This window comes from Fistularia commersonii, chromosome 4 (assembly GCF_037954325.1).
Source record: "Fistularia commersonii isolate RoL2024-O1a breed Wild chromosome 4, RoL_Fcom_v1.0, whole genome shotgun sequence".
NCBI classification, from domain to species: Eukaryota; Metazoa; Chordata; class Actinopteri; order Syngnathiformes; family Fistulariidae; genus Fistularia; species Fistularia commersonii.
Genome location: NC_141287.1, coordinates 21661587 through 21689136, shown reverse-complemented (window position 1 = coordinate 21689136; position 27550 = coordinate 21661587). Strand labels below are relative to the sequence as shown.

General features: G+C 46.6%; 1 protein-coding gene across 1 annotated transcript in view; it reads right to left on the bottom strand.

Moving 5' to 3' along the window:
* The window catches only part of erbb4b (erb-b2 receptor tyrosine kinase 4b), a 281265-nt gene that overhangs the window by 100975 nt on the left and 152740 nt on the right, over positions 1-27550 (bottom strand). Inside the window, exon 3 of the mRNA XM_086145994.1 lies at positions 13070-13256. Coding sequence (XP_086002120.1) covers positions 13070-13256 — 187 coding nt within the window. The remainder of the gene's footprint in view (positions 1-13069; positions 13257-27550) is intronic.

Sequence of the window (27550 nt, the reverse complement as noted above, 5' to 3'; positions counted from 1 at the left end):
AAAATGAGCCGCGCTCTCAGGAACCCACCAAACAAAATGGGGTCTGAGAGGGAAAGACGGGGGGAAGATTAGGGGGGAGAGGCGAAGTCGAAGGCATACCAAGTATGTTGGTTTTACAACGGCCTGCGAAGAGCTTCGCAGCCTCGCAGCCTCGCAGCCTCGCAGGCCTCCTGCTCCACTTCCACCATGTCAGTTTGGTTTAAGGCGGTTACATTGCGATAAGATGGTCGCTCTTGATAAGAAGCGAGGATCCTCCGCGGGTCTGACTCTATTAAACGGCACCCCAAGGAAGCACGAGCGCCGGGCCGCCGCACAAGAGCGCTCGTTCGTGGGTGACGGCAGCTCTTCAGAGCATCTCCGCCGCTCACGCCCGGCGAGGTGACGTCCCTGCTTTGTTTCTCCTCAACGCTTTCACGTTATTTTCTCTCGAATGCAATGCTATTGAACGATAGCATATTTTAATGTTAGTCGTTTGATTTCCTGGAGCAGATGGAGGGTGGTCCGCTACAGATAGGTGATGGAATTCAGGGTGAAACGGGAGTGAGAGGTGGCGGATGAGAGGAGGGAGCATACAAGTGAAGGGTAAAGTGACAGAAAGCGTTCAGAGGTCGTCGCAGGACACGTGCAGATAAGCTGTTAGCGTTCAGAAACGTACCCGCGTTCAGGTTTGGCAAAGAGTCGACTCTCTGATCCTGATTCACGTCAAAGTCACAGGTCTGACACTTTGGGTTCCGAATCTCAAATAAGTCTCTGTGCTTCCTCCACAAACCGTCCACATCAGCCGGCATCCGGGATCCACAGGCGACCCGATGGCCATTGATTTCATTTAATACCGGGTCAAAATCTCTGGCGTCCTTTTGATCGACCGCGGAAGGCTTGAACGATGAATCGGGACTCTTCGAGGATTTGGTTGAGTCGAAGCGACGCCGTTGCGACTCGAGTCTCACTAGGAACGGTCTCGACCCGTAGCGCTTTCACGGAAGCGTTCAGAGCACAGAACACACCGCGTGGTCCTCATTTCTCGGTGAAACGACACAGTAGAACACCATTATACGCCGTCGTGGTAGATCTGAGCGGTTGCCAGAGATTAGCCGTAGCCCGCGGCGATGGAAATGCTAAAAACATGCTAAATGGTCTCACTTATAAAGCACTTAGCCGCAGATGCCTTCTTGTCAAGCGTTTACACAATGAGTCTCTTTGCATTAATGTTAACACTTCCAATAATTGTTGAGGTGGAAGCCGATATATATTGGTTGGTTTTTGTCTTCACATAAAAGGCTGCATTAATACCAGATTCAAAGTTTTTTTTTTTTTTTTTTTCTTACAACACGAGACAATTAAGTCAAATGAATTGCATCAATGACATGAAAAAAGACTGCAAAAAAAAAAAAATCACAAACTATGCATTTGACCGGCTGATGGAAAGGAGGTTACTGTCTCCGAAGGGTTTCCCTTCAAATATATCTTTCACTGGTGACGAAATGAAACAGCAAAGAAAAACAGTGACAACAGCTTGGGAGGAAGAAAAAGAGGACGGTGTTTTACAAAACCACATCTAGTAAATGTTTCTACAGTGAGCGCCGAGCGAGACGGGCGTTCGTTCAATTCACGTTCAGAAGCAACACGATGGGTTTAAAAGGGAAAATGGCGAGTCGGGCTTTTCGTTGCAAAGCGACATCAGCCGGGGTTGAACGCCGAATGTCTTCTCATCTTCCAGCGAGCGTCTCATCTTCCCGGCGTAGCACGACTACAGGTTCCCGAGGTGGAAGCGGAAAGTGCACTCGCATGGTTATTAATTACTTGAAAGCTTTTAGCATAGATGACCTATAAGCTATCAATAAATCGAGGGTTGTTGTCAGAAGGCGCTCAACTGTTTTATTCTCCTTTATTCTAATAATAGGTTGCATTATTGAAGTTTGAAAGCAAACAGCCAAGACAGCGTGGACTTGCTGACACATATGGCGGCTCTTGGAGGGAGCATATTGTTTGCACAGAGCGAAGCCGTAGCCGGAGGCTGCGCGCTCAGCGCCGGTAATGACCGGCGTCCTGTGCGACGGCAGCGGCGCTCCGGAGCGGGACGCCAGCGTAATGGACGGGCCGGATTCCAACGGGGACGTTGTCATGGCGAGGATCTCAGGCAGGACCCGGATGGAATTGTAAAAAGAAAGTACGTATCTTTTCTTCGAGTATGATATTTTGGTGTCCTATTGTGAGCAAGGCAAGGAAAGCTACGAGGTGCATCACTGCGGCTGTACATTTATCTTTTATTCAGGTGTAACGACCCCGCGGTTCAAAATTAACATTTGAATTGCACATTATCTGTTCCCTGGAATGCGATGGAGGTGTTTGCGGCGCGGAAACCGATCCGCTATTAGCATGCCGGTGGCACGGTTGCTAAAGATTCGCTGTTTTACCGCCCGCGAGAAGAAATATTTCAGCGATTCAATACTCGCAGAATATTCAAGACGGAGACAATCGAAGGCCGCATGGAAACATGACGCCGTCACGGAGCCTGTGTTTTGGGAATATTCTTTCCTTTTGGAAATGACGATGTTAAAGTACAGCTTGAATCTCGTTTTGTGAATAAAAGTGTGAGGATAATTTAAGCCTGGCGTCCGCGGCCGTCACTGAAGGAGAGCCAGTGTTTGACACCAGGACGGAATTAAGAGACAAGACATCTGCTTCGGACAGAATGAAGGAAGGAGCTTGTTTTAAATATCTTTTTTAATTTCACCACTTAGCATGAAAACAACCATCTTAGCCTCCGATCGCTTTTCTCTCTTCCAACTACATCCTGTGTGTTTGAAGGGTTTGCGGTGATCTTAGATCTGATGCATTTATGGTGTCATCCTGAAGTGGTGTCAGTAAAACACTCCTTACAGAATAAATAATCATTACTATTATTATTATTATTAATAAAAGCAGTATTATAACTGCTCCAATTATTATCATTATCATTGTTATTATTATTATTTTTTTTTTTATTATTATTGTTGATTGTATCATCATTATCATTATTTGTTCATCCATTTATTTATCATAAATACTAATTATCCTTGGGCAGGATCACCATGGCAACCGTTCAGTCCGTCCTGAACGTGCCTGGGCCGAATGATCTGGCCTCTCCCATCGACCGCTGGTGTGTCGTTGAACTGCGGGAGGAGGATGGAGATCCCGGAGGAACCCCACCGAGACGCCACGCTGTCCGAATCCAACCGGGAACCTTCTTGCTGTGAAGGAAGCCGCTGTGCTTTATTATTCTTATGATTATTATATCTTATTAACCAACTCCATTCAGCTTGTGCCACATTCTCTGTCCCAATCCCAGATGATCGCTGTGTTCATCAGCAGCGGCGGCAAGATTTTCCTCCGGCTTAATTTGGTCTCCTCGGGCAACTTTTGTGGCGTAATACATTTGGTGTGAGAACACCGCGGCTCTTGTTCTGATCTCGTCAACGTCCCCGGTGAGAATGTGGCAGGAACCCAAAGACGGCTTAATCGCACGCAATTCAACACAATGAATCGACCCCCCCGGAGCGCCGCCCCTCGGCCCGGGCAAATAGAAAAACAGCCTCCTCCCCTTCACGCCGGGCGCTTCGGCTGGGAGGCGTTCTCCCGCCCGCTTGTTTACATTACGGTAAGCATTTCAAGCTCCCCGTCTCTCAAAGTCCATAGGTGTCCGTATAAGACGTACATCAGGCGCTGATATGAAGTGACATCTTCCTCAGTACCGAGACCCACCGAGCTGTCAATCAACTCCCATTTTATTTGGTTTCCTAACTCGGTTTTGCTCTTCCTAGGAGATGAACGCCGAGCATCTCCGGCATCAAAGAGCTGTCTGAGACGGAGGCCAGCCTTGAGAATCAAGGGGAAAAAAAAAAAAAAAAAAAGGGAACCGGCATGTCAGGGATGCACGGTCGTGCACTGACACGGTGAAGCGAGGATGGCAGCGGTCCACCACTGTAAGTGAAAATGTCAATCACAGGGTCTTTTCACGCCCCCTTTCAACACCAGTCCTAAGCGGTGCACCAGAGCGGCGGCATCCAAAGGAGACGTCTGCCAGGTCCACCGGGGTCCACCAGGGTCCACACGGGTCCGGCAATTCAACCTAAACAGAGGCTTATTGAATACCCAAATCTCGGTAAAACCGATGAAAGATCGGCTCGTGTGACTTACTCACTTTGCTGCGCAGACTTTCCGTTTAAACATACGTCGAAATGTCCCGGCTAAACGCCGCGCTGAGTTAATCACGGCGCAGTCGTTACCCATTTAGATACGTAAAACTGAATCTTCTCCGGGTCCGTTTGGTGCACGACCTCTGCAAAATGGATGTGTTTCACGGGAACTTCATGCCGCCGCAGTTACACGCAAAAGCTAATTAAGTGAATTCAGTCGTGTTTCCATGCACTAGGCTTCCGATATCACGACGCTAGCCTGAATAAACTGCATCGCTATTTTGACCCTCATATTATGTTAAGGGTCAATTTGACCCATTGGGTCGATGGGTGAAAGGGGTCAAATTGACCCTTAACATAATATGAGGGTTAAATTCCGTACCTATCCGTAGATACCGAGGTATCTCGCGATCTAACTTTTGTCGATCTCCGTCGGGTGAACCACCTCCTGCTATCCTCACATGGACTCTGTGAATCGGATAGCGGTGAGGCTTGAGGGAAGCCACATCATCTGATGAATAAAAACCTTCACTCGCTGTGAGAGTGGGAAAAAAAACACCTCTTATCGTGTAAAATGAGGCTACTTTTTACTGGTCCTGCACTTGCGACCGTCACTTTTTATGCTGCCTATTTTTGACGGGAGCTTCTGTGTTTTCGAAGGAATTGTAAAACCAGACGGTTCTTTATAACTCTGACAAAGGTGGGGCTCTAAAAGTAATGAGGACTTGTACGGTGCAGAACAAGAATTATGATCTTACACAGGTCGGGGGGTGATTTCAATGTAATTACATTTCCAATTCTTAATTTGCATTGAAACCGGCTGAGGATAAAGAAGAGTTTGATGTGGCCGCTCCTTTTTCCTCTGATTTTTCTCCCATGCTTGAACAATAAAACAAACATCACCTCGGACCGAAGCAAAAAGTACTCAAAAGCCCGAGGACTGAGGACTGGTTCCTTATTTCACTGACATTGCAGATGTGAGCCAGAGCCCTCTGACAGGGCAATGCTAGAGAAATGCTAACTGGTGTCCTTTTATTTGGCGCTTTCGAAGCACGTGGAACTGGATAACATTCACCCATTCACACACCGATGGCGGCGGAGCGGCCATGCAAGGCGCTAACCAGGCCATCGGGTAAATTGGCCCGGGATGGACTCCATCCCTGCTCCACCCGCGAGCCGAGGGGCAGGATCAGCGGTTTAATGGATGAAGGAGATAAATAAGTAGCTCTCGATAAGAGCAGAGTAGCACTTGTTACTATTCAATGACAGGTTTAGTTGTCTCAGTTATTCACTTAATCACCAAACTCATTTCACAGACCCCATATTTGTATATGTATATGTATGTATATGTATATGTATATGTATGTATGTATATGAATATGTATATGTATGTGTATGTATGCATATGAATATGTTTATGAACATATATATATATGCATATGTATGTATATGTTTATGAATATAGATGAATATGAATATATGTGAATATGTTTATGAATATGTATGTATATGTATATGTATGTGTATGTATATGCATATGTATGCATATGTACATGTATGTATATGTATATATATGTATATATATTTGTATAAGTGTATTGTATATGTATATATATGTATATATGTATATGTATGTAAATGTAAATGTATATATATATGCATATGTCTATGTATCTTCTCCTGCTTTGGTCTTATCCCTTCAGGGTCTCCGCATCCAATCCACCTTCTCCATCTCACCCTCTTCTCTGGATCCTCCTCTCTCACACCAACTACCTTCATGTCCTCTCTCACGCCGTCCATAAATCCTCTCTTTGGTCTTCCATACAGCGTATATAAAACAGAAAAGCTGCCGCTAGCATCGTAACGACGGGAAAGGCAAGGTTTGCGATTTAATGTTTTTCTCAACCGTGCCAGAAGGATATTAACATTCAAAATAGTGTCCGTGCACGGCGGGGAGGGAGCGTGCATTATGCTAAAAGGAAATCCTTCCCCCTCCTCCCTTCTTTTAGTTAAAGCCAAAAGGTTTGTATAATGACTGCCTTGATTGATGTTTGAAGTTAGCGATGGGTTGCGTCACATTCACGGGAGAAAAAGTAGCATTTGTTTCATAGAAAACACAAATATTAATCCTTTTTCGGATCATTGTATTATAAGTTCTCCTTTCTGAATACAGATTACAGAAGCGCATAGTTTAAGTCAATTATTGGAATTGTTTGCTTGTGGATTAAATTTTCCCCCTAAACATATTATAATTGCTAAAATAATACCTTTAACTTGCCACCCACTCCTCAGCTCGCACTCAAATTTCAATTTGCCATTTTATTTTTTCATTTTTTTAATGAGACTACAAACTCCACTTGCAGGGTACTGGAGGCGCCGTGTTATTACCGTTCCACGCTCTCGGCTGCGGCCATAACATCTGCTGTGTCTCAGAGGACACGGACATGAGTTTTGGTTTTATTTTGAACAATAAATAGATAGAGAGTCAGTCTTTTACATGCGAAACTCTGCACGCGCACTCTTTGGCTCGGGGAACAAGAATTGTTTTTGATAGAGCGCTTGTAACAGTCAGACGTAAGAGATGCGAGCTTTTGAAGGCTGGATGAAGAGCGACCTGACATAGACGGCAGATTATAAATGATATGAATTTTATATGTAATTACAGACACAAAGCACTCAGCTCAACACAACGTTGTACTTCAAATAAGAATCAGACCCGAAATAAAACAAATGCACTGCAAGTTCAGGTCCTCGACGTCGGGGTCCAGAAGTTGAGGTGTGAGACCCGGAGATCGGAGATCTCTCGCCATCCCATCGCCGTCGGACTCCGAACAGCCGCCGGGGGTTTACGAGTGTGTCGACCACAGACCGTCTAAGATTCGACTTGCATGTGAAGTGAGTGGCTTATTAACCGCTCGCAATGGCAGCGGTGACGGTTTGCACACAACCGTTTACCTTTTCAATGCCTCGCAGGTTTGCATCTTTAACTCACGGCGCTTTATTGCGCTGTATTACGTCATATTACTGAGTTGTTTCCACGCGTTCAATGTTACTGACACTCATGAACTCACTGCAACGCACAGGGAAACACCTTTCCTGACTGAACGGATCAACATGAACACTTTGAGTCCTTGACTGCTGGTGTTGCTGCAAGCGAATAGACACGCGATCTCAAAGAGATCCGCGCAAACGTGGACGATTGCATCCATACGGCTGCTCATCCTGCAAAGGGCAACCGGAAAACAATAGAATAGAACAAAATGCAGTCGCTTTTATCCAAAGGGACTGATAGCGGAGATGCCGGGATTGAACCCAGGACCTCATACGTGTGAAGCACGTCCTCCAACACTGAGCTACATGTTCGACAACAACATCGACAACAGCCATGCTCAGGAATTCCGATGCCTTGGATGGACACCACCCGCCAGCGAATGCCCCTCCCCACTTTACCGTGGTACCCATTAGGGGCTCACAAATGTGACAATATGAATGCCGTCCTTCAAAACGGACGTCCCTCCAACACCTCCTCCCGGAGCGGTGAAATATTGGGAGTGACACGAGAGTAATTGCATAGGAAGTAATCAATTAGGCGGAGGATTGAAGGGGCCGTGGGGTCCGCGAGCCGCCAGGCACGAGGCGCCGCCGTGACACCAGCCGAGCCAATCCCGCCCCCCCTGGCAGAACGGGCTCTAATTCCGCCGGACGGTGAAGGGAGGTCCGGGCCGTTTAGAAGAAGGTAACCATTTCAGGATCCGTCTAAAAGCGTCCGGGGAAACTCAAAGGCTCGTCTCTTCCCGCTCGCCCCTTCTGCCATTCTGCCAGCGACGGAAGGCATTTGCCGACGTTCCTCTCCGGAAATATAAAAAGATGGATGAATAAATAAATGAACAAACAAATATCTCCCGGTGGGAATTACAGAATATGACAAGACTCCAGCGCTTAACAAGTCGTTACATAAACCCCAAAATAGTACGACCGTTCCGTCGGACGTGTTTGCGCGAAAGGCAACAGACGTGAGAAGAAATCAAGCGAGCCGCCGAAATACGACGACAGGGAACGGAGCCAAAGGCAGGGTGTAAAAGAGATGGAAAGACGACAGAAAATGGGATAGATAAAGAGAGAGCAGATGGGCCATGAAGGAGTGAATAACGCCTTGGCGTATAACACAGGTTTGTGTACATGCATGCAAGGAAACAGGATCATTCAGCAGATGGGGCCTCAGTTTGGACGGTTTGGTTTGGACAGACGCACTGCAGGCGGAGGACGGCTAGAAAGATGAATCAACAACACTAAACAAATCTGAAAGAGAGAAGAAAAAAAGCCAGATTAAACGACCGAAAGGGAGAAGGGCGGCGGCAAAACGCCTCCGATCGGAAAGCTCGTCTGCGTCGGACTCCGCGTTGAGACGCTCGCTATTTTGCCAGGAAAGCCGGCTGCGATTACCATGTGAAAGGCCGGGTCCTGTCGAGGTCCGTCGCAGCGTTGTGTTGCCTTCAGGACACGCGTGTCCTGTTTGTGTGGCTGCTCGCGCAACGCCGGACCCGTTTTCATATCCGGGGACAACAAACAAGCGTTTAGAAGGCCGGCGCGGCCTTGGAAAAGCCTTTTTTTCTTGAGCGGCGAAGCAGGTGAGGTTATTGTTCATTCACTCACCGCTCATCCTGCAACCGGCAGCCCGGAGCCTCGCCCCGCTGCCATTGGTTGAGAGCCAGGGTTCACCGGCCAATCACAAGGCCACGCACATATAGAAATACGACCATTCGCCCTTTCATTCAAACAGACCAGGTCGTGTTCTGCAGACACTCGGCCGTTCAGCCTCTCGGCCCATCTATCGTGTTCCAGGAGAAGAAAACCGACGCGAGGAGACTCAGAATCCAACCGAGGAGCCTCCTTTCAGCGACACACTCCTTCACACTCCTTCACCCCAAGTGTGTGGAGGAGAGATTCTCCAGGTGAACCCTCAGAGCTTCTCTCAATACACTTCTCTTTCATGGATTCACCCTTTCATTTATCTACTCACGAGTCCATTCATTCACTCTCCCACACGGACACGACTTCACGTTTATACTGTTTAAATATTGTCAGTTGCAACTTGTTAATATGAGCCCTGCTCATAGACACTGCTCTAAAAAATACAGGGAACATTAAAATAACACATCCTAAATGTGAATGAATGAAATATTCTTCTTAAATACTTTGTTCTTGACATCATTGAATGTGCTGACAAGAAAATCACACCAAAATGATCAATAAAAGTCCAATGACTGAACCCATGGAGGTCTGGATTTGCGGTCACACTCCGCGTGAAAGTGGAAAAACACACAACGTTGACGTTACGTTCTTAAAACGAGTCCGAATGAATCCGTGTTGCTTCCTGAGTGGACACTTTGTGTGACTGACTTGGAATTACATTGTGTTGTTTAAGAGTTCCCTTTGTTTTTATGAGCAGTCTATATTGTTCACACTGTTTATTGTTTACTCTTAGTTTTTCCTCTGCACGCTCCACCTTCTGCTGCTGTGCGTGGTTGAAATGTCTCCACTGTGGGACGATAAAAGGAATATTCCATCCTCTTCTATTCTCGCTGTGAGGCGGAAGAGCTTTTCTCCGAGTCACTTGTGCCGTTATCATCATCCGGACGGATCAAAATAAAAACATATCCTCTGAACTCCCCGGGAAGCTCCTTCAAGGTCCAGCTGCCGGGTCGTCTTCGGGCGACGGTCCTCGAAACGACACAGCTAAACTCGCACTAGAAGTTTCCCTCACGATTCAGTTTTACTCAGTCACGTGCAAATCTTCCATCCCCTCCACTTTTTTTTTTTTTTTTTCTCCTTACATTTAACATTCATGAGGATAAGTTAGCTAAGCTTGATTGAAAGGTGCATCGGAGGGAGCCCTATCCTCCTCAGCTCAGCCGAGGACCTCCTCCATCCCATCCTCCGCTCGCCACAAATCCAGGGAGTACATTCACCGCTCTCGGAGTGCAAGGGGGGGAAGAAAATCAATAAGTGCAATGCTACAATATACTAGCGACAAATTGATTTCATCCCAGGCAATTTCAGAGCCGGTGGAATTGTAGGTAGGCTCCGGCACCGAAAGGGTCTTTTCCTGCGCCTCCTCTCGATTAGCCCCTTATGTGGTTCATACATTTTTTCCTCTTCTATATGTTGCTTATGGATTTTATTGGCCGTATTACACCTCTCCGGGGAGCTTCTGGCAGAGGAACAATTAACTCATTTGACGGCGTCACCAAAGCGACGGATGAAACGGTACGCCTGAAAAAAAAAAAGAAACTTTCCGCTGCACCTGAAGGAAAGGCGCTGATTTTCATCTTCACTGCCTAATGAATAAAAGCAGATGATGAAAAGTTATAGGATGGTGAAGTCATGAATTAAACATGCTGACGCACGGATCCCGGTGCAGCAGGATGGGAAATGGCCTCTCCTTTCATGGGGCTTTGACACTTTGCTGTTTCTAAGCACTTTATGCTGGAGGTCCTGAGCCAGGTCCTGAGCCAGGTCCTGAGCCAGGTCCTGAGCCAGGTCCTGAGCCAGGTCCTGAGCCAGATCCTCAGCGAGGTCCTCAGCGAGGTCCTGAGCGAGATCCTCGGCCAGATCCTGAGCCAGGTCCTGAGCTAGGTACTGAGCGAGGTCCTGAGCCAGGTCCTGAGCCAGGTCCTGAGCCAGGTCCTGGATCCTTAGCGAGGTTCTGAGCCAGGTCCTGAGCGAGGTCCTCAGCGAGGTCCTGAGCCAGGTCCTGAGCCAGGTCCTGAGCCAGATCCTGAGCGAGGTCCTGGATCCTTAGCGAGGTCCTGAGCCAGGTCCTGAGCCGGGCCCTGAGCCAGGTCCTGAGCCAGGTCCTGAGCGAGGTGCTTTGCGGGCCACCAGGAGCAACTTAGGGTTCAGTTTGTCGCCCGAGGACGGGAGGAGACCGACCTGCTCTACTAGAAGAATCAATACAAGTCAAATTCTCCTCTGGGTTGTGGATTCTTGAGTTCATTATTTACAGAGTATTTTAAGCGCTCAACAGTTGAATCCCTTCCCTAACTCTGTCTTTTTAAGGTCGAAGCTCCACAAAACATCCAGACTGTCCATTGCAGTTCCAGTGTGGTGAAAGAAGGCACCGAATCCCTGGCGCCCGGTGGATTATCTCCTTGTTTCCTCTTGTATTTTCACTTCTTCACCTCTACACGCCTACCCTCTACAATGTTTGCATCACCGCGCCGCCCTGGAAGGTGATCGTTTTCCCGCTCCGGCTCCCGGCAAACCCGTTCCTCGTCTGACGGTAGCACCTGCTGCATGTCAAGCGGGTCGTCCTTCCAGTCTGTTTCTGATCGTCCCCTCGGCCTCGGCGGCGGCTCGGCCTCTGACTCGCACCAGGTTTTTCGCTCTGGTCCCTGAGTTACTTCCATCTGCCAGCGGGTCGGGTTGCAGCTGTTTGTCCACGTTCCTCCTCCCCCGGTGCTGCTACACTGTGTTGAGCGTCTCTGGATCACCGCGGCATGATGCTCTGTATTTTCCGCAGTATAAGGCGCACCTAAAAGCCTTAAATTTTCTCAAAAACCAACAGTGCGCCTTATAGTCCGATGCGTCTCATATACGGATCAATATTGGTTAATTATGGCTACCGTAGTCGGGGGCAGTCGGCGAAAAAAAACGTCTCGATCTCGACCGACTCATCGTTGTATTAACGGTTTCGACGATAATAACAAGATTTACAGTTAAGTTGTACCAATCTGTGTCTCTTCCGCTCGATCCTGTTTGTTTGCAGAGACGGGAGGACCATAATGCGTCACCGGCGGTCAGCGTGATGAAGTCGAGCACATTCAGGCCACGGCTGTTGTGAATAAGTTCCCTTAAACTTCATGGCTCAAGGCCACGGATGGCACATCAAACGGCAGCCTCTCGCAGAGTCGAGCCCCGGCTCCCTGAGCGGTGGCTTCGACTTGGCACCGCAATGAAAAAAGACTGGGTTGGCAAAAAAAAAAGAGCATAAAAAAAAAAAAAACTGCTACTGGTGCTGGACAAAAGCAATTCCCCAAGTAGAGCACTACATAGGAGAAGGAATACAAGATGGAACACAACACATCAGAACATAGAGGAGCTGCACATACGCGAGCTCAGGACTGCTGCTTCCCTCAGCTCAGGGGGATAACCAGGAAAGAAGAGTTGGAGAGAACAATGAGAGACATCTGAATTATTTAGAAAGAGGGTTTGGAAGTGGCAGAGACACAATCTTAGCACCATGGAGTTCTTTTTTTTTTTTTTTCAAATCCTAGTTCCTCAATAAATTGGCTTTCTCCAAATACAGAAATACAGATCGTTTATTTCCACACGTGCTTTAGATTGCTCGTATGAATTTTAGATTTGTTTGATAGACGGCGGACGAAGCCGGGTTTCATGAACTGTGCGCGACAGCGACGACCCGAGTGCACTTGGAACGCCGACGCTGGAGAAAGTTATGCGGCAGAACCCATTTTTAAAAACACCATCATTCAGATAGTTCTCATCAACGGTGACATTTACGGCACGACAGAAGGATAAATTATTCAGGCCTCATTTCTCGTACTCCTCTATCTGGAATTGACAATAAGGAAAATCATTTCAACTACAAGGACCCTAAAGGTTAAAAACAACAACAACAAACAGAATAAACACAACTGAGCAAAACTAATCTTCTAAATGTCCGCCGATTTCTTCCAAGCGAATAGAAAAGTAGCCCCGATTGTGGGATCCAGCGTCAAACCTCACCTATTTGATCACATCTTCAATGCACGTTCACCAAAAATTGTAGCTTATCCCGGCTTCGGCACTTCTGGACTCCCGCATGTTTTTGGATTTTTGGAAGAAAGCGCAGAACACCGAGCCTCGTCGCCGCTAAAGCTCCAGCGACTCACCTGTGAGGTTTTTCAGACCCAGCTGACGCAGGCCGAAGTTCCAGTCCCGTCTGTAGTTCAGGAAGACGGCCAGCGCGTAGCGGTCCTCGTACAGTTTGTTTCCTCGGACGATTCTCAGGTTCTCCAGCGGCAAGTAGTCGAATTGGTTGAGAGCCACCAACACGTAGCCGGTCACTTCACGGATGGACTGCGGACAGAGTCACACCAGGATGGGTTATTGATCTCGCTTGGATTCGCACATGTTGGCTGATTCTGACGTGACGGAGTGATAAGTAGTGAGTGTTTCTCTGGGATAAAACACAAGAGACCATTTCTGTCTTAGGTCTGAGGAGATCTGAGCTAAAAATATGAACAACTAATGTTTAAAGAACATTAGGACTAGACTAGATGGGGGGGGGGGGGGGGGAAACTGCGCATTTGGCCAAACAGACTTATACAATTCATGTATTTTCGTCTTTGTGGAGAAACCGAAGTCCTGAAACACTGTCCGTTATCGACGCCGCGGCTTGAACATAAAGCGTGTTTTACATCGGGCGAGTTTGTTCGTTGTTTTAAAGCAATGAGCCCCCAGTTTCTCTTTGCTCCGTCCTCCTCATGCTTTGTTCTACTTGCTGGTTTCTTCAGATACAACCACCATCGGGAAACAGACTAAAGCACTTTTACTCAAAGATACTGTACAGACATGTACATATACGCGGTCTAAAAATACAGATTTAAAAGCAACAAAAAATGACAACAATAAATGGGATAAACTGGGAAATAAAAGGGAAAAAAAAAAAAAGAATGTTTATATATTTATACATACCGCTCAAAAAAATCAAGGGAACGCTTAAACATCACAATGTCAATTACATGAGTGTGAAATCAAAGTTTGCACTTAGGAAACAACACAGATTCATTCTGACTGTTTTAAGGATGTTAAATCAACGTTGTGTGTGTTTTTCCACTTTCATTCGGAGTGTGACTCCAAATCCAGACCTCCGCGGGTTCATACGTTGGATTTCCATTCATCACTTTGGTGTGATTTTGTCGTCGGCACTTTCAACGATGTCAAGAACAAAGTATTTTATGAAAATATTTCAATCATTCATATCAAGGATGTGTTATTTTAGTGTTCCCTGTAGTTTTGGAGCAGTGTATACACAGGACTGTCTCAGAAAATTAGAATATTGTGATAAAGTTCTTTATCTTCTGTAATGCAATTACAAAAACAAAAATATCATACAATCTGGATTCATTACAAATAAACTGAAATATTGCAAGCCTTTTATTATTTTAATATTGCTGATTATGGCCTACATTTTAAGAAAACTATCCTGAAAAATCCTATCTAAAATATTAGAATATCATGAAAAAGTGATTTTTGTTTTTTTTAATTGCATTACAGAAGATAAAGAACTTTATCACAATATTCTAATTTTCTGAGACACTCATAATAAATAAATCACCTCAAAAAAACTTGAATAATCCCAAATCAGTATCGGACATCCCAAAATCACATTCATGTTTGATTCATTCATTCATTCATTACCTCTACCTTCCATCGGGTTCAAGCGCAAACCGCAACGCCCTGGATTCATTTGTCGTTTATTCTTCTATTTATTATTTTGCATCAGTTCTGAGGAAATCACGACGCCTGATTTGAGATCCGGCCCCGGAGCCGAGACACCGAAAATTCAAGCGAAACCAAATCGTGGAGAGAAAAGCCACTCGTATCGGTGACAGCTGGTTTCTTCAAGGTCACTTTTATATTCATTCAATCGCGCACGCGCGTGTGTGTGAGTGTGTGTGTTGCGTCGAAGCGTCCGCCGAAGGGGGCGGGTTTGCTTGGCACGGGGTTCGGCGCCGGAGTCCGGAGCGTGGCCGGGGGTGACGGAGCCACAAGGACAGCCGCGGCTTCACACTTTAAATGTCATTTAGGAGCAGATAGAACATCTATGAAGGCTCTGGCGTGGAGCCACGCGCTCGCCGCCGCCGTTGCATGAATCAAAGCGACAGGGTGTGCCCGCCGCACCCCGTCCTCCATCACGCCCGCTGTCCGTCCCAGAAGTCTTTTCACGCCGACGCTGATAATCAACAAGTCCCCGCGTGAAATTACGTGGCACCCGACGCGCCGGGCCGATACCGGTCCTTAGCGGCGCCACGGCGGTGAAGTCAGCGCTGCTGACAGCCGTCACGGCGCCGTCACCGTGACCCTCACCTCCGTTAATAGAAACAGAAGGCACGGAGTCGTCCGATTGGGCGCGCATTACCGCGGAAAAGTTGACGGTTTAAACAAAACCCGAACGTATTTTAACGGAATCGCGAATCCTCGATGACTGTTTCATCTCAGAAGCTAAAGATTTCAGTCATTTTTTAAAATTTGTCGGCAAAGAGCTCCGGTCGTCCAACTGGCCGATGCTAACTTTGTTCCAAGGCCTCTTTATTTTTTATTTTTCTCCATCGCGGCGAGACAACAGAAAGCTCCCGGTGTCGATAAAGCGACGCCGTGACCACTGGAGACGCCGCCGCTGAGTGACAACGCCGCGGGAACAGCACTGTAATATAGCCTTTCCCATCTATAATCATCTTTCCGCTAAAATACAGAGGATGTAGCGCGGCAGACGGAGCAGTGAACTCCTGCGACATGAGAATGGCCACCTATGACAGATAAAAACATATATTTACACACTTCACCGGAGGGTTCCGCTTTGTCTTCTTTACACACTTCAATTTAATTGTGTCATCACACCACTCGCGTAATTGCCAGTTTGTTATTTTTCGAGGCGCCAAAATCAATACTTTACAAATGGTCGCCTCGCAGAGGAAATGAAATGATGGAGAGGTGAAGCGAAAAAGATGGCGGGCACACACGCTTCTCCCCGCGTAGACTGTTTGCTCGGTAATGAACCGCGGGAGCGACACTTGCTGAGCAAATAACTAAATCTGTTCAGTGTGGTCACTTTCATTAAACACAGATCAACTAAAAAGCCAGCGAGCACTCCGGGCATCTGGACTCAAGCAGGCTCAAACACCTTCACGTCCCTGTAGGTGTTTCAAAAACACGTGTTATGATGTCATTTCCTTTTTTTTTTTTTTTTTTGGATGCACTAGTTTCTAAATTTACTCCAGACTCATTCGCTTACTCTCATCTTTGTCGCCGCGCTGCAATTAGACGGCTAAATTACCTGCTAAATATAAAACCGTGACCCGTGGTCGTCCTGAATTTCACGCGGTAGAAGCGGATCTCCACGCAGGTGTAATAACACATGCCGAGAAGTAACTAAAAAAGTCAACTAAAATGATCTCCACCGTGCCGTGACGTCGATGCCAATATACCGCCGAATATTCGTGCAGCCCTCGCAGCCGCCTCACGTGCACACGCATCCAGAGAATCCAGCGTGGAATCTCAGTAACAGTGAACAAAAGGGAGAGGGAGCGAGAGCCAGATTCACTAGATTAAAAGGGATTTCTCTCCCTCCTCCTTCCTCAGGCCAGAGCATTTGTGAACGGAAGTGTGGCAGCGGAACAAACCCCTCACTTGAGTCGCCGAGACGTGCCCGGTTTTTGAAATCGAGTCCTGCCGGCCTCCCGAAAGGGACGGCGGAGGAGGGAGGTTTTGTGGCGGAATCAGCAAAGGGAGTACGGTGCAAAATATTAGATAAGAAAAAAAGAAAGGAGCCTATTATGGGAGGGGTAAACTGCAGGAGGAGAGGTTCAGCCGGGCGGATCCGAATCTACATATATTTTAATACATAATTAAAAGCACGCCCGTTCCTGTGCGGAAAGAGAAAGAGAGTCGGCGGAGGCTAGGGGGTCGGGTGATGGAAAGCTAAAAGTGTAATTGCACCATTAGCATGTTTGAAGAGACCGAACACACGTTTGCATGATTCTCTCTCATTTCCATACATATTGAGGAGCGCCGACGTGGCCCCTCGGGGCCGCGGGCGCCGCTGTCATCCACATCGGGAAGCATCGCCCCGGATGACGGTTGCCGTCGCAACGCTCACCCGTCTCTGCGTCACGGATTCTCTCGAAACCCTCCGTCTGAGCCGTGACGTACTTCCGCAAACTCTGTTCATCCAGTTGCACCTGCTACCAGTAGCTGCCAGGATCAAGCACAAGGCCCTGGCATTCTAAACCACCTCAGGAACAGGTCCAGCATATCTGAACCAAGTGATAAGACCTTATGTTCCCGGCAGAGAGCGGCGTTCCTCTAATACAAACCTACCAGCAGTACCTTCTGCTCGCTCTAAGCGATCTCAGGCAAAACTGTTCTCAGTTCTACTACCTCGGTGGTGGAACAAACTTCCGGAAGCAACAAGACTAGCATCATCTCTCTCAACCTTCAAGAAACAGGTAAAAACTTTTCTCTTTCAGGACTTTTTACTGCGCTGATGACCCAGATCAGGCTAGGCAGCAAGTTAGGCTATGCAGTGTGTGTGTGTGCACGTTTGTGTATGTCTTTGTCAAAAAAACAACAAAAAAACTCACCAACCCAAGCTTACTGTTCTGTATATTTCCTGTGCATCGGGTATTTGCAAGTGTATTTGCAGTCCTTAAGTCCTCTATTGTAAGTCGCTTTGGATAAAAGCGTCTGCCAAATGCAATGTAATGTCATGTAATGCAAACAGGGGCTTCACAGCGAGTCGACGTGGACGCTGGAATCCTCCCAAATGTCGTCGATAAACAGGTAATTCCTTCATGTTTTGGAGGAGAGGGATTTATTATGAGAGCAGACGGAGTCGCTGAGAAGCTGCTCGCCGAGAGACGGACCTTCCCTCCTGACCTCCGTGTAGCAACACCCTTGGACTCACATACTAATGGCAACCAAACAAAGGCAGAGCCGATGCTTTATCTCCGAGGAGGAAGGCGGCGGGTTTCCAAAAGCCTCCCGTGAAAGCAAACTTGGGGCTCGGTGGTGTCCGGGTTGGCTCTCGCCAAAGGACGGCGTATCTCGCCGCGACCTCCACGGTCACAGCTTGTATTTTCTGTGTTATATTTTTCCAATTTAGAATGACGGCTCATCCTGGAAGCCATATTGTCTATTTTTTTAATTTTTTAATCTTATTACAACTTGTTTTTGAAATGATGATCAAAGTGCTATAATCAACTAATGAATGTTAATTTAAAGACAATTAAAGGCGGGAGCCGCTGTCTGAGTGTGGGTTTGGAAATCCACACTGGAGTCTTCCAGGGTCCAACTGGGATTCCGGAGGAGGAACGCCAGAAGACGCCAATGTCTCCTTCCTCTTCCTCATGACTCCACCTCAGATATACTGGATGATTCTTGGCTGAGAAAACAGCACAATCTCAAACTGGTCTCTTTTTGCACCGCCCTTGTGATTATAAAAAATAAATGAATCAACGAATAAATAAACAAACGTCATTATCAACACAGCGAGATAATCAACGGGTTTTAAAAGCTCTTTTACATGAGGCAGATCACAGTTTATCACACACACACGGGCTAATAATTAGCGTCAAATAGCTAGCACAGCTGGTAATGAACGCCTTTATTGCATGATATGTGTTTTAGATATGGACGTTTTATGTGCTTCTGAATGGTCAGGAACGGGTGACTTTGAGAAGTCCCTTCCCGGAGTATTTATGCGAGCGTGCCGGGGCCGAACGGAGCCCGATATTTGAGTGTCATTAGGAGCGACAGTGTGCCAGTCTGCTTGTCAAGGGGAATGACACGAAGGCCCTGTAAGGTGCATGAATCAGTGACAGAAAACAACGCGATCAGAAACACGGTAAAGAAAAGCTTCACCGGGGACGAATCATCTCGGGACAAAAGGCGGCTCGAGTAGCAAACAAAGTCGTTTGTTTTGGCGTCGCGCTCCGTGTGTCGCGAGCGTTGCGGCGCCGGGCTCGATCGTCCATCCCGTCGTCCGAGAGCGAGGGAAGGGCCGCTCGCTCCGCCGTTCATTCATTCATCATCTGTACCACTTATCCTGCAGTCAGGGCTGCAGGGTGGCGGCGCCGGTGCAATCTGTCATCGGGCCGGAGGCGGAGCTCGCCTCGCTCCGGTCGCCGCTCCATCACAGGGTCACATAGAGACACGCAATCATTCTCTTTCCCCCACGCGGCGTCTGGACATGTACGATTCACTCTGTCGTTCACATGTTACGGAGACGCTCGTCGTAAGGACGAGCCTCGGAACTCAACGACATTCCCCGGTTTCGATTCCCGCTTCCTCCCGAAGCCTGTCAAAGTGTTGGCGGGCAAGAAACTGAACCCTAACACAGGGATTGGCGACTTCCACCGCGCGAAGAGCCATTTGGAGCCGCTTCCCCGCCAGAAAGAAAACACCGGGAGCCACGCGACGCTACTCGACTTTAAAATGAACTAACGCGGCATATATGCTATGTATACACAAAATACATGTTGCATTTTTCTTCATCGATGAAATTGCATTTGAGAGATTTCCTCAATGTCTGTTTGAGTTTTGTATTAATGACAGAAAAAAAGCAAAAAGCTGAACGTCCTCTCTCTGCGTGCCGTCATCCTTTTTCTGTTCACTCGCTTATTAAGCGCGACAAACATATTTTAACATGTTTGATTTAAATGTTACAAGATCGCCATCATTTCAAATTTAAAATTTGGTTTCTAGGTTATTTTCAAAAGCCACGGAGAGCCACGGGTTGGCGAGCCCGGACCGAACGGCGCCGCCGGCGCTGCTCCTTCGCCGCCTTCTGCTCGCGGTGCCTCCATGATGGCTTCCTTGCAGGGCTACATTTGGCTGATCTCGTGTTCTATGTCGAACTGTATGTGACAATAAAGGATCTCCAATGAAACCCCTGCATGTTGTCGGACTGCAGAAGGAAACTGGAGAAGCAGGAGACAAACCCAAGCAGACACAAGGGGAACATGAAGACTCAACTTGGAACCAGGACGTCAGCGGGTCAAACCACCGCACCATCATGCAACTAAAAGTTCTATTCTACTGACTTGGAAGGTCTTGATGTCTCACTTTCCCAGAGCTTCTGTGGGCCTGAACTTGTGATCCTGAACTCATATACTGTAAATACTGAACCTCTGTTGGTTCCTTATTGTTTCGCTAGGAAGTCAGAACTTATCAGCAAACCTCCATACAGAAAAAAAAAGCATTGGATTCCAGGAAATCACCCTAATTGACACCGTCAGGCTAGCAAAACTAAAGGATTAGAAAAACACAGCGAGAAGCGGACTGCCAAAGAAAAGCGGGTTGTTGAGGACGAGACGGTGCATCGGCGACGAAGAGGAACCCATCAAACTTCAACACCTGGCAAGCGAGCCTCTCCCCTAATAGGGGATTGTCAATGTGCTGCCAAATATATCAGAAAATCATTATTCCCTTAATTTAGAGAAAGACCGCTGCGGTCAAACTCCCCTCAATACACTGTTATCAAACTTAAAAGATCGGTTTTATTAATCTGGCCGATAAAGACCTGGGTCTCATTATCGACGGCGCCTCAATTACTTTCATTCAAATGAGATGGATCCCGGGTTTTCCGTGTTCCTGACGCACCCATGCAGATCGAATAACGATCACACGAGTCGCAGCCAATCAGATATTTTCCTTACAATTTAGAGATGTAAGATTTGTTTTTACTTTCCTTATTTATGCTGAATCCAACGTTCCCTTTTACCTTCTTATTGGAAAGAGCAATAACTTATTTTGGCAGCTTTTATTTCTATTCTTTACTTTTTTTTTTACTTTTTAATTTGAATAGAGACTGTAGCAAGATGTCTTCATTAGGTCCCAAAGTTTAGGAATTTAAGTAATTGTGTGATGTCTGCTTTAGATCGCTGAGGAGAAGGAGGAGGAGGAGCTGGAGGAAGCAGAGATGAGGATGTGGAGGTTCTCTTTGGGTATGAGGAGGATGGAAAGGATCAGGAACGAGTCCCTCAGAGGGGAAACACAGACGTTCTGGAGATCAAATCGGACCGATACGATTCGTACACGGACAGGGGAGGGATGGCGACCATCTGGGTAGAAAGATGCTGAGGTTTGAGTTGCTAAGCAGGAGGTATGAAGTAAGACCAGAGAGGAGTTTATGGATCGAGTCGAAGAGGACAATCGGATTGAAAGAAGAGGATCTGGCGTAGGAGCTTGTCAGACTCCTGAAGGGAGTGGCCAAAAGATCAAGACAAATCAAAGAGGGTGAATACATTACTCTGTTAAACAGCTGATTGTCCGTTCAAAAGGAGAGCAATTCCACAGCACCCAATGGTAGAGCATACAAGGGTAGATCACCCCATGATACAGCATCCAATGGTAAGGCATCGAGTCGTACACCAACCAACGGTACACATACCAATGGTATAGTACCCAATGTTAGACTATCCAATGGCAGAGCATCCAATAGTAAAGCAACCCATGTTTGAGCATCCAACGGTAGAGCAACGAGTGTTACAGCATCCAATGGTAGAGCAACAAATGTTAGCGCATCCACTCTTAAGGCACTGAGTGGTGCAGCCCCCAAGGGTACAGCGGTTTATCAGTTTGCACAGTTCTCCACCAGAGGCTCTTGTCAAGCAGCAGCCGTCCAGGAGGGTGGACCGCAGAGGAGGTTGGTGTGCAGGGCACGTCAGCCTGAGGTGAAGAGGAACCTGCTGCCTGCCCTTCGGTGCCGGATTGTTGATTTACGCATCGCCTTTCCTCGCGACATCCTGAGACTCCCACAACTCCTGAGACAACCCGGACCTTAATGCCCTTATCTCCCCAGGGTGTCATTGCGTTCGGGTCTGGTACCCCCCAAAATCATGATACTGGAGTGTCAAAGTTCCAAAGCTAATGCAAACACGCACATTTACAAAACACGCATTTGTAAAATATCACACTAAAGGTGCTGTGAGGTGTTTGCAAGCAATTAGAGGTTCAAGATGAAAACCCTACCTTCACTGCTGGGAACTCCAGGTTCATCCAGCCTGATTCAACCTTATTGTTCCAAGTCTGAACCCCAGCAAGATTTCTGACCTCACCGTGTTTGTTGCAGTTGACGTTTTAATTGAACGAGATGTAATCCCGTGTAGCAGACATCACCAATTACACCCCGCATTTGTCTCCCGTACCCTCGGCCGCAGAGGGGGATGAAGGGAGAAAGTGAAGAGTGGAGTGACACCTCTTCCCGCGAGGAAGACTTGCAACTCCATCAGAGCCGTGGTAATGAACGGATTCCAGTGGGGAATTCTGCAAATAGACTAATTTGTAATTGATTCGGTGCATTAATTACCATCCCGGTTACGCCTGTGTCATGGTTAATATTGTGCCGATCTGACGAGGCCGGGAGGCCCGTCTGCGGTGGGACTGTTGGGGCGAGGCGGCTTTTATTCAATTATGCCGCACATACCGTCGCCGAGGCAAGTCTTAATCCAAGAATAATCACTTCCTCGCGCTGGCTTGGTATGAGCCCATGTGGGGGTGCGTGTCATGGAGTGAGAGGTAGTCCTGGAGCATGAAGCTCTTGGTTAGCTCCTTAATCAGGCCTGGGAATCTCAAATTCCCGCCAACGGCGCTTTGAGTTTTCCAACAGTAGATGATGTATTGCAGTGATGACCTACAATAAAAAGTTTACATCACATTCGGAATCATTCCGACGCGGTAATTCTGAGATTTTCTGGACACGTGTCGCTTGGATTAAATACAAAATAAGTCCAAAAGTTTTTCATTTACTTTTGTAAACTATACTTGACGCACGTCCTCAGCTCAGATGAGACTCAATGCCTTAATGAGTGATTTTTCATTATTTAGTGCTAATACAGAATGCTACAGCTAGCACAAACGTGGCCAGTGGAAAGATACTTTTCTCAAAAATGCATCTAATTATCTTTTTCTAATGTAACTCTCATTTCCCCCACTGTCTTTTGTTTATGCAATTAGATTGAAATCTGAAAGGATGCTGGGACAAGTCGTTAGCAAATTATAATCCTTGGTTTATTAATCCATAAAAAGCTGATTTATTTCATCGCTAATGCACATAATGAATCGGTATCGGTTAGTAATATCTTGAGGTAGATTTACCGATAATCCACGGTTGTGATGACATTTACCGTGGAATAGCGACGTAGCCGTCTTCATGTTCTCGCATCAATTCACGTGCTGGAAATTTCGAGATGATTTTTCAAGAACGTGGCCTTAACGGGGGGTTTCCGGTGTCCAGGTCCAGATGGGTGCACGAGAAAAGCTCCGATGTTCTCCGTCCGGATGCGCCTGAACTTCTGCCCTTTCACGGTTTCCGGGTGTCCATGCGTCCAAGCATCCCCGACCTCGAGAACCAGACTTTCGGTTTATGTGAAATGAGCAAACAATAAGCTGAGGAGCATTTAGTGGTGGAACGTGAGGCGGGTAAACTCCTCTTCACATCGGGCACAATTAGGATCCTCTCTATGTGAATAAAATCGACAGAATTCCATCTCACCCAACCTTCTGTAACGTGGCGGTGATAGTTAAGATGTGAAACCAGTTGATTCGCTGGCAAAAAGGTTTAATTTCAACTCCCCGAATTCAATGCAAACAAAAAAGATAAATCACGAATCGTTCGAAAAACACGTCAAGATCCCCGTTTTTGCTTAAAAGATGGTTGAAACGCGCATTCCTTGTCTCCTTCATCAACGTGGTTCAACAGCAGTGTGTTTTGAGCCGTGAGCGAGGAGAATCCGTCTCTCTCGCTCGCTCGCACATGATTATATTTCTGCTTTGATCTGCGGCGGCCATCCTCTAACCATTCTCTAAGATTTTGGACCAAACACAGCACAACAAAAACAACACCCACGGCCCGGGGAGTAACCAGACTCCAGTGAGCGCTTGGCTGCATATCTCAGGCAGCCTGCAGGTGCATTCGATAATCTGGAGTTCGCTAAACCCAATACTTTTACTTTCTGTTTGGGTGGAATAACACGGAGAGGAGCCGCTCCGAGAATCTTCCAAATATCGCTGCTGTGAGAGCGTCATTGCCAACCTTGTTAATATTCACATTAAAAATGACTCCATTTTGTAAACAAATGTATAAATAGTTCTTTATTGATCTTTTGTGTGAAATACCTATTCAATATTGCATCGCTACCACCACACTATTGGACTTCCCTGCACGCACACACCTGCTAACACTATTTTATAGCTTATTTATGTAGCATTTCATGTCCATGTCAGCTGTATTTTTGTACTGCGTATCTTATCATCTGGACATTTCTACTTGTAAATGAAGTCTGTACTTCCTGTCCAGGTCCTACTGCATACTTTGCACATTGCAGTGTCTCCACAGCCCCCAGTTGGAAAATCCCATGTAGATTATTGACATAACGTACCATTTCTAAACAGCTGGTTCCTTCACATCTGCGTTCGATGCTAAACGACATTGTGGTGCCTTGTAGCTGCACATGTGCAATGACAATAAAGTTGAATCTAATCTAATAATTTAAATAACATTAGCATAGATAATGGATGAAATCATGACAAATAGATTTATGTGTCTGTGTTGAAATAAATGTATTTACTTATTCATGTATCATTTAATATGAATTTATTGTTTAGTCATGTGTAAACGTGACCAGCGGGGGAAAAAGGATTCTAGAAAGAAAATTGGAGCTACATAAATACTGCATTTGGTTTCGAGTTGCCTTTTGCGAGCGAGCATGGAAACGGCTTCCCTCCACTCGCCGTCACGTTTACAACGTCATGTGTACAAAGAAATTCATCAAAATGAAAAATCTCGGCACACGACAATGTTTTTATGCTACACCTTAAGCCGGCGACTACCGGCGGCACCGAATCGTTCAGACAACGTTGAGCGCCCGTAAGATCCGAAGCCCGACCTGAAGCCCATAAGACCCGAAGCCCGACCCGCTTCGACGCTGCTGACGAAACACAAACGGACAGAAAAAGAAGAAGGTTCCCAATCACGCCGCGTTCTCGGCGCGAAGGCGAATCGATCTCGATTATTCCGCGCTGCCAAAGCAGGCGAAAGAATTACAGCCTCGATTTTAGGCATAAAATGTGGATCCAGATAAGAAGCTCACAAATAACATCGGGATGATAATATAAGAGCCACGGGGCCTTTATTCATGATCGGTTTTGCCGGAGGCTAATACTAGTTTCAGATTTATATTAAACCAATACAGAGGGAAGAGGCTGAAATGAGGAGACGTCCAGCAACGCGAGCAGAAGGACAGAAGTTTTCCGTCTTGTCTCATCGGAGTTTAAGTGATGGCCCAGTAAAATAAATAAGAAAAAAAAAAGAAAAGAATAAAATCAAAAAAAGCATCAGCATGAAAGGGAAATTGGTGATGTGGCCTCTTATTGTGACCACAGAGGAACTCTGAGATGGAAAATGAAGGTCTTGTTGGTCCCGTGAGGAGCCGCACATTCAGCTTTTCTGACCCATTTGGCTGGTGCTCGCTCTCTATTTCATGCACACACACACACACACACACGGGCATAAAACACACTTACACACACGCGTGGCTGTATCTAGCTCAGAATATTTTTACATTCACATTTTTTTTTTTTTTTCCAAGCGTGAAATAGATTCAGTTAGATTTTACAGGTTTTTTTGTTTTCAAGTTTCTACGAAGCTCGGCGTTACTTTGACGCCGCTCGAGGACCAAATGAGCGGAAGCGAAGCCGGGAACATCCCACCTGCAAAGGCGCTGTGGGATTGCTGCAATTTTTTCTCCGTGCACGTGCGCCGGTCGGGAGGCATCATTATAGTCTGGAAGCTTATTCTTGAGTAGAAGGGAAGATGGAAACGTTGTAGTTGCGTGGAGCAGAATGAATATTTCAATCATTCAAACGGACAATTCCATTTGGATCCTCGGCGGTATTTAGTCTGTCTTGCAGACTTTACATACGTTATTTAACGTTACATACGTTATTTACGCGAATCGATGGAAAATCCCAAGACTTTTCTTTCCTCCCTCTCTCAGAGGACGAGTTTGAACTCACAGATGTGGCGTTCAGGGGTCGTCCCCGCACTCGTTCCCATTAAATCGCCTAGATTTTAGCAGCGATCGCAAATGTGCACCGAGAGCGGTTTCACTCTATTAAGTCCTGATATTTCTTTAATGCCCTTTTGGAGATTTTTCTCACCGCGAGGCAGATTTTACATCTCCGTCGTGCTCAGACAGAGATATTCCACGCTACGCCCTGAACAAATGGTGCGTGTTTATATAGCGGTGCATCAGACTCATTTCTTTCATCATCGCAACCCCCCCCCTTTATGAATTATAATTTTACTAATAAGACTTTTCTCACAATGCTGATAAAATGTTCCAGTGGCCATAACTAACTCTTCCGACGCCTCATATGAACTCGCCAATTGCAAACAAAGCTGATTGTGCTCATTTGGCTTCTTATTCAGAGACTCCAGCTGAGGACCGGGCTGTGTGCAAACAGCTACCGCAGTAAATTAGACGCTACATATTATACAGTACTGAGCTTGGAACACACACACACACACACACACACACACACACACACACACACACACATGTCAGGAAACAGGCAGTTGATGCCGATACTTTACCGGTCCCCATTGGAGAGATTGGAATGCCACGGCGGCAAAGACATTAAAAGGATAGAGACGATAAATAAACAATATAGAAAGACATTAAATAGGACAGAGACAACAACAGATGAAAACATGAAATGTTGCACAAGATCAGGACGTCGCAGGAAGTGGCCAGAAGATAGAGATGCGACTCCGGCAGGTCAGAGCGGCGAGCCGTCTGATAGCGGCGACCTCTTAGCAACGACCTCTTGACCGCAGGGTCGGCGCTAAAGCTAGCCCATGAACAAATGAATATATAAATACGATTCGCATCTTATCTAATTGCTCTTTGTATTCAAAATCAATAAGGATTTCAATCAAACCCGTTACATATTCCTGTCCAAATGACATTCGGCTGATTACAATGAGAAAAGTGTTTTATAAAACAAGAAAGTACAGACTCAAACTGTTGATGGAAACTTGCAATTTAGCTTTCACAACTAGTGCAGAGTTTGACAGCGAGAAGCGATCATAATGAGCGCCGTGGAGCCGGACCTCCTCAGTCACATGTCACTTTGGTACATTATATTAGTCATTTGGTGGACGCCTTTATCCAAAGCGACTTACAGGGAGTTACAGCTACCTGTGGCTGTAGACTGACTGTTAAACAAAATAAATCCATATAAAACCACACGCATCTGACATGAGATGGACGACCACATGAACGGACACCTTCTTCTTCTTCATCATCATCTTCATCATCATCATCATCTTCCGCTCACGACGGCAACGACGGGAGACAGAAAGCAATGTTTTTCTTGGCTTGTTTTCGTCTCTACCAAGTGAGTTGGGCTCGCGCGGGTCGGCGCCCCTGACCTCAAACCTCTTGCCTCCAACGTTATCCTCTGGCTATTAATTCCTAAAACCCACGGGTAAAAATTGGCTGAAGGCTAATAAACATTTAGCTCCTCTGAGTGTGTTATTACACACAAATTGATGGATGGTACAATTATACCATGTGTCACTTAGC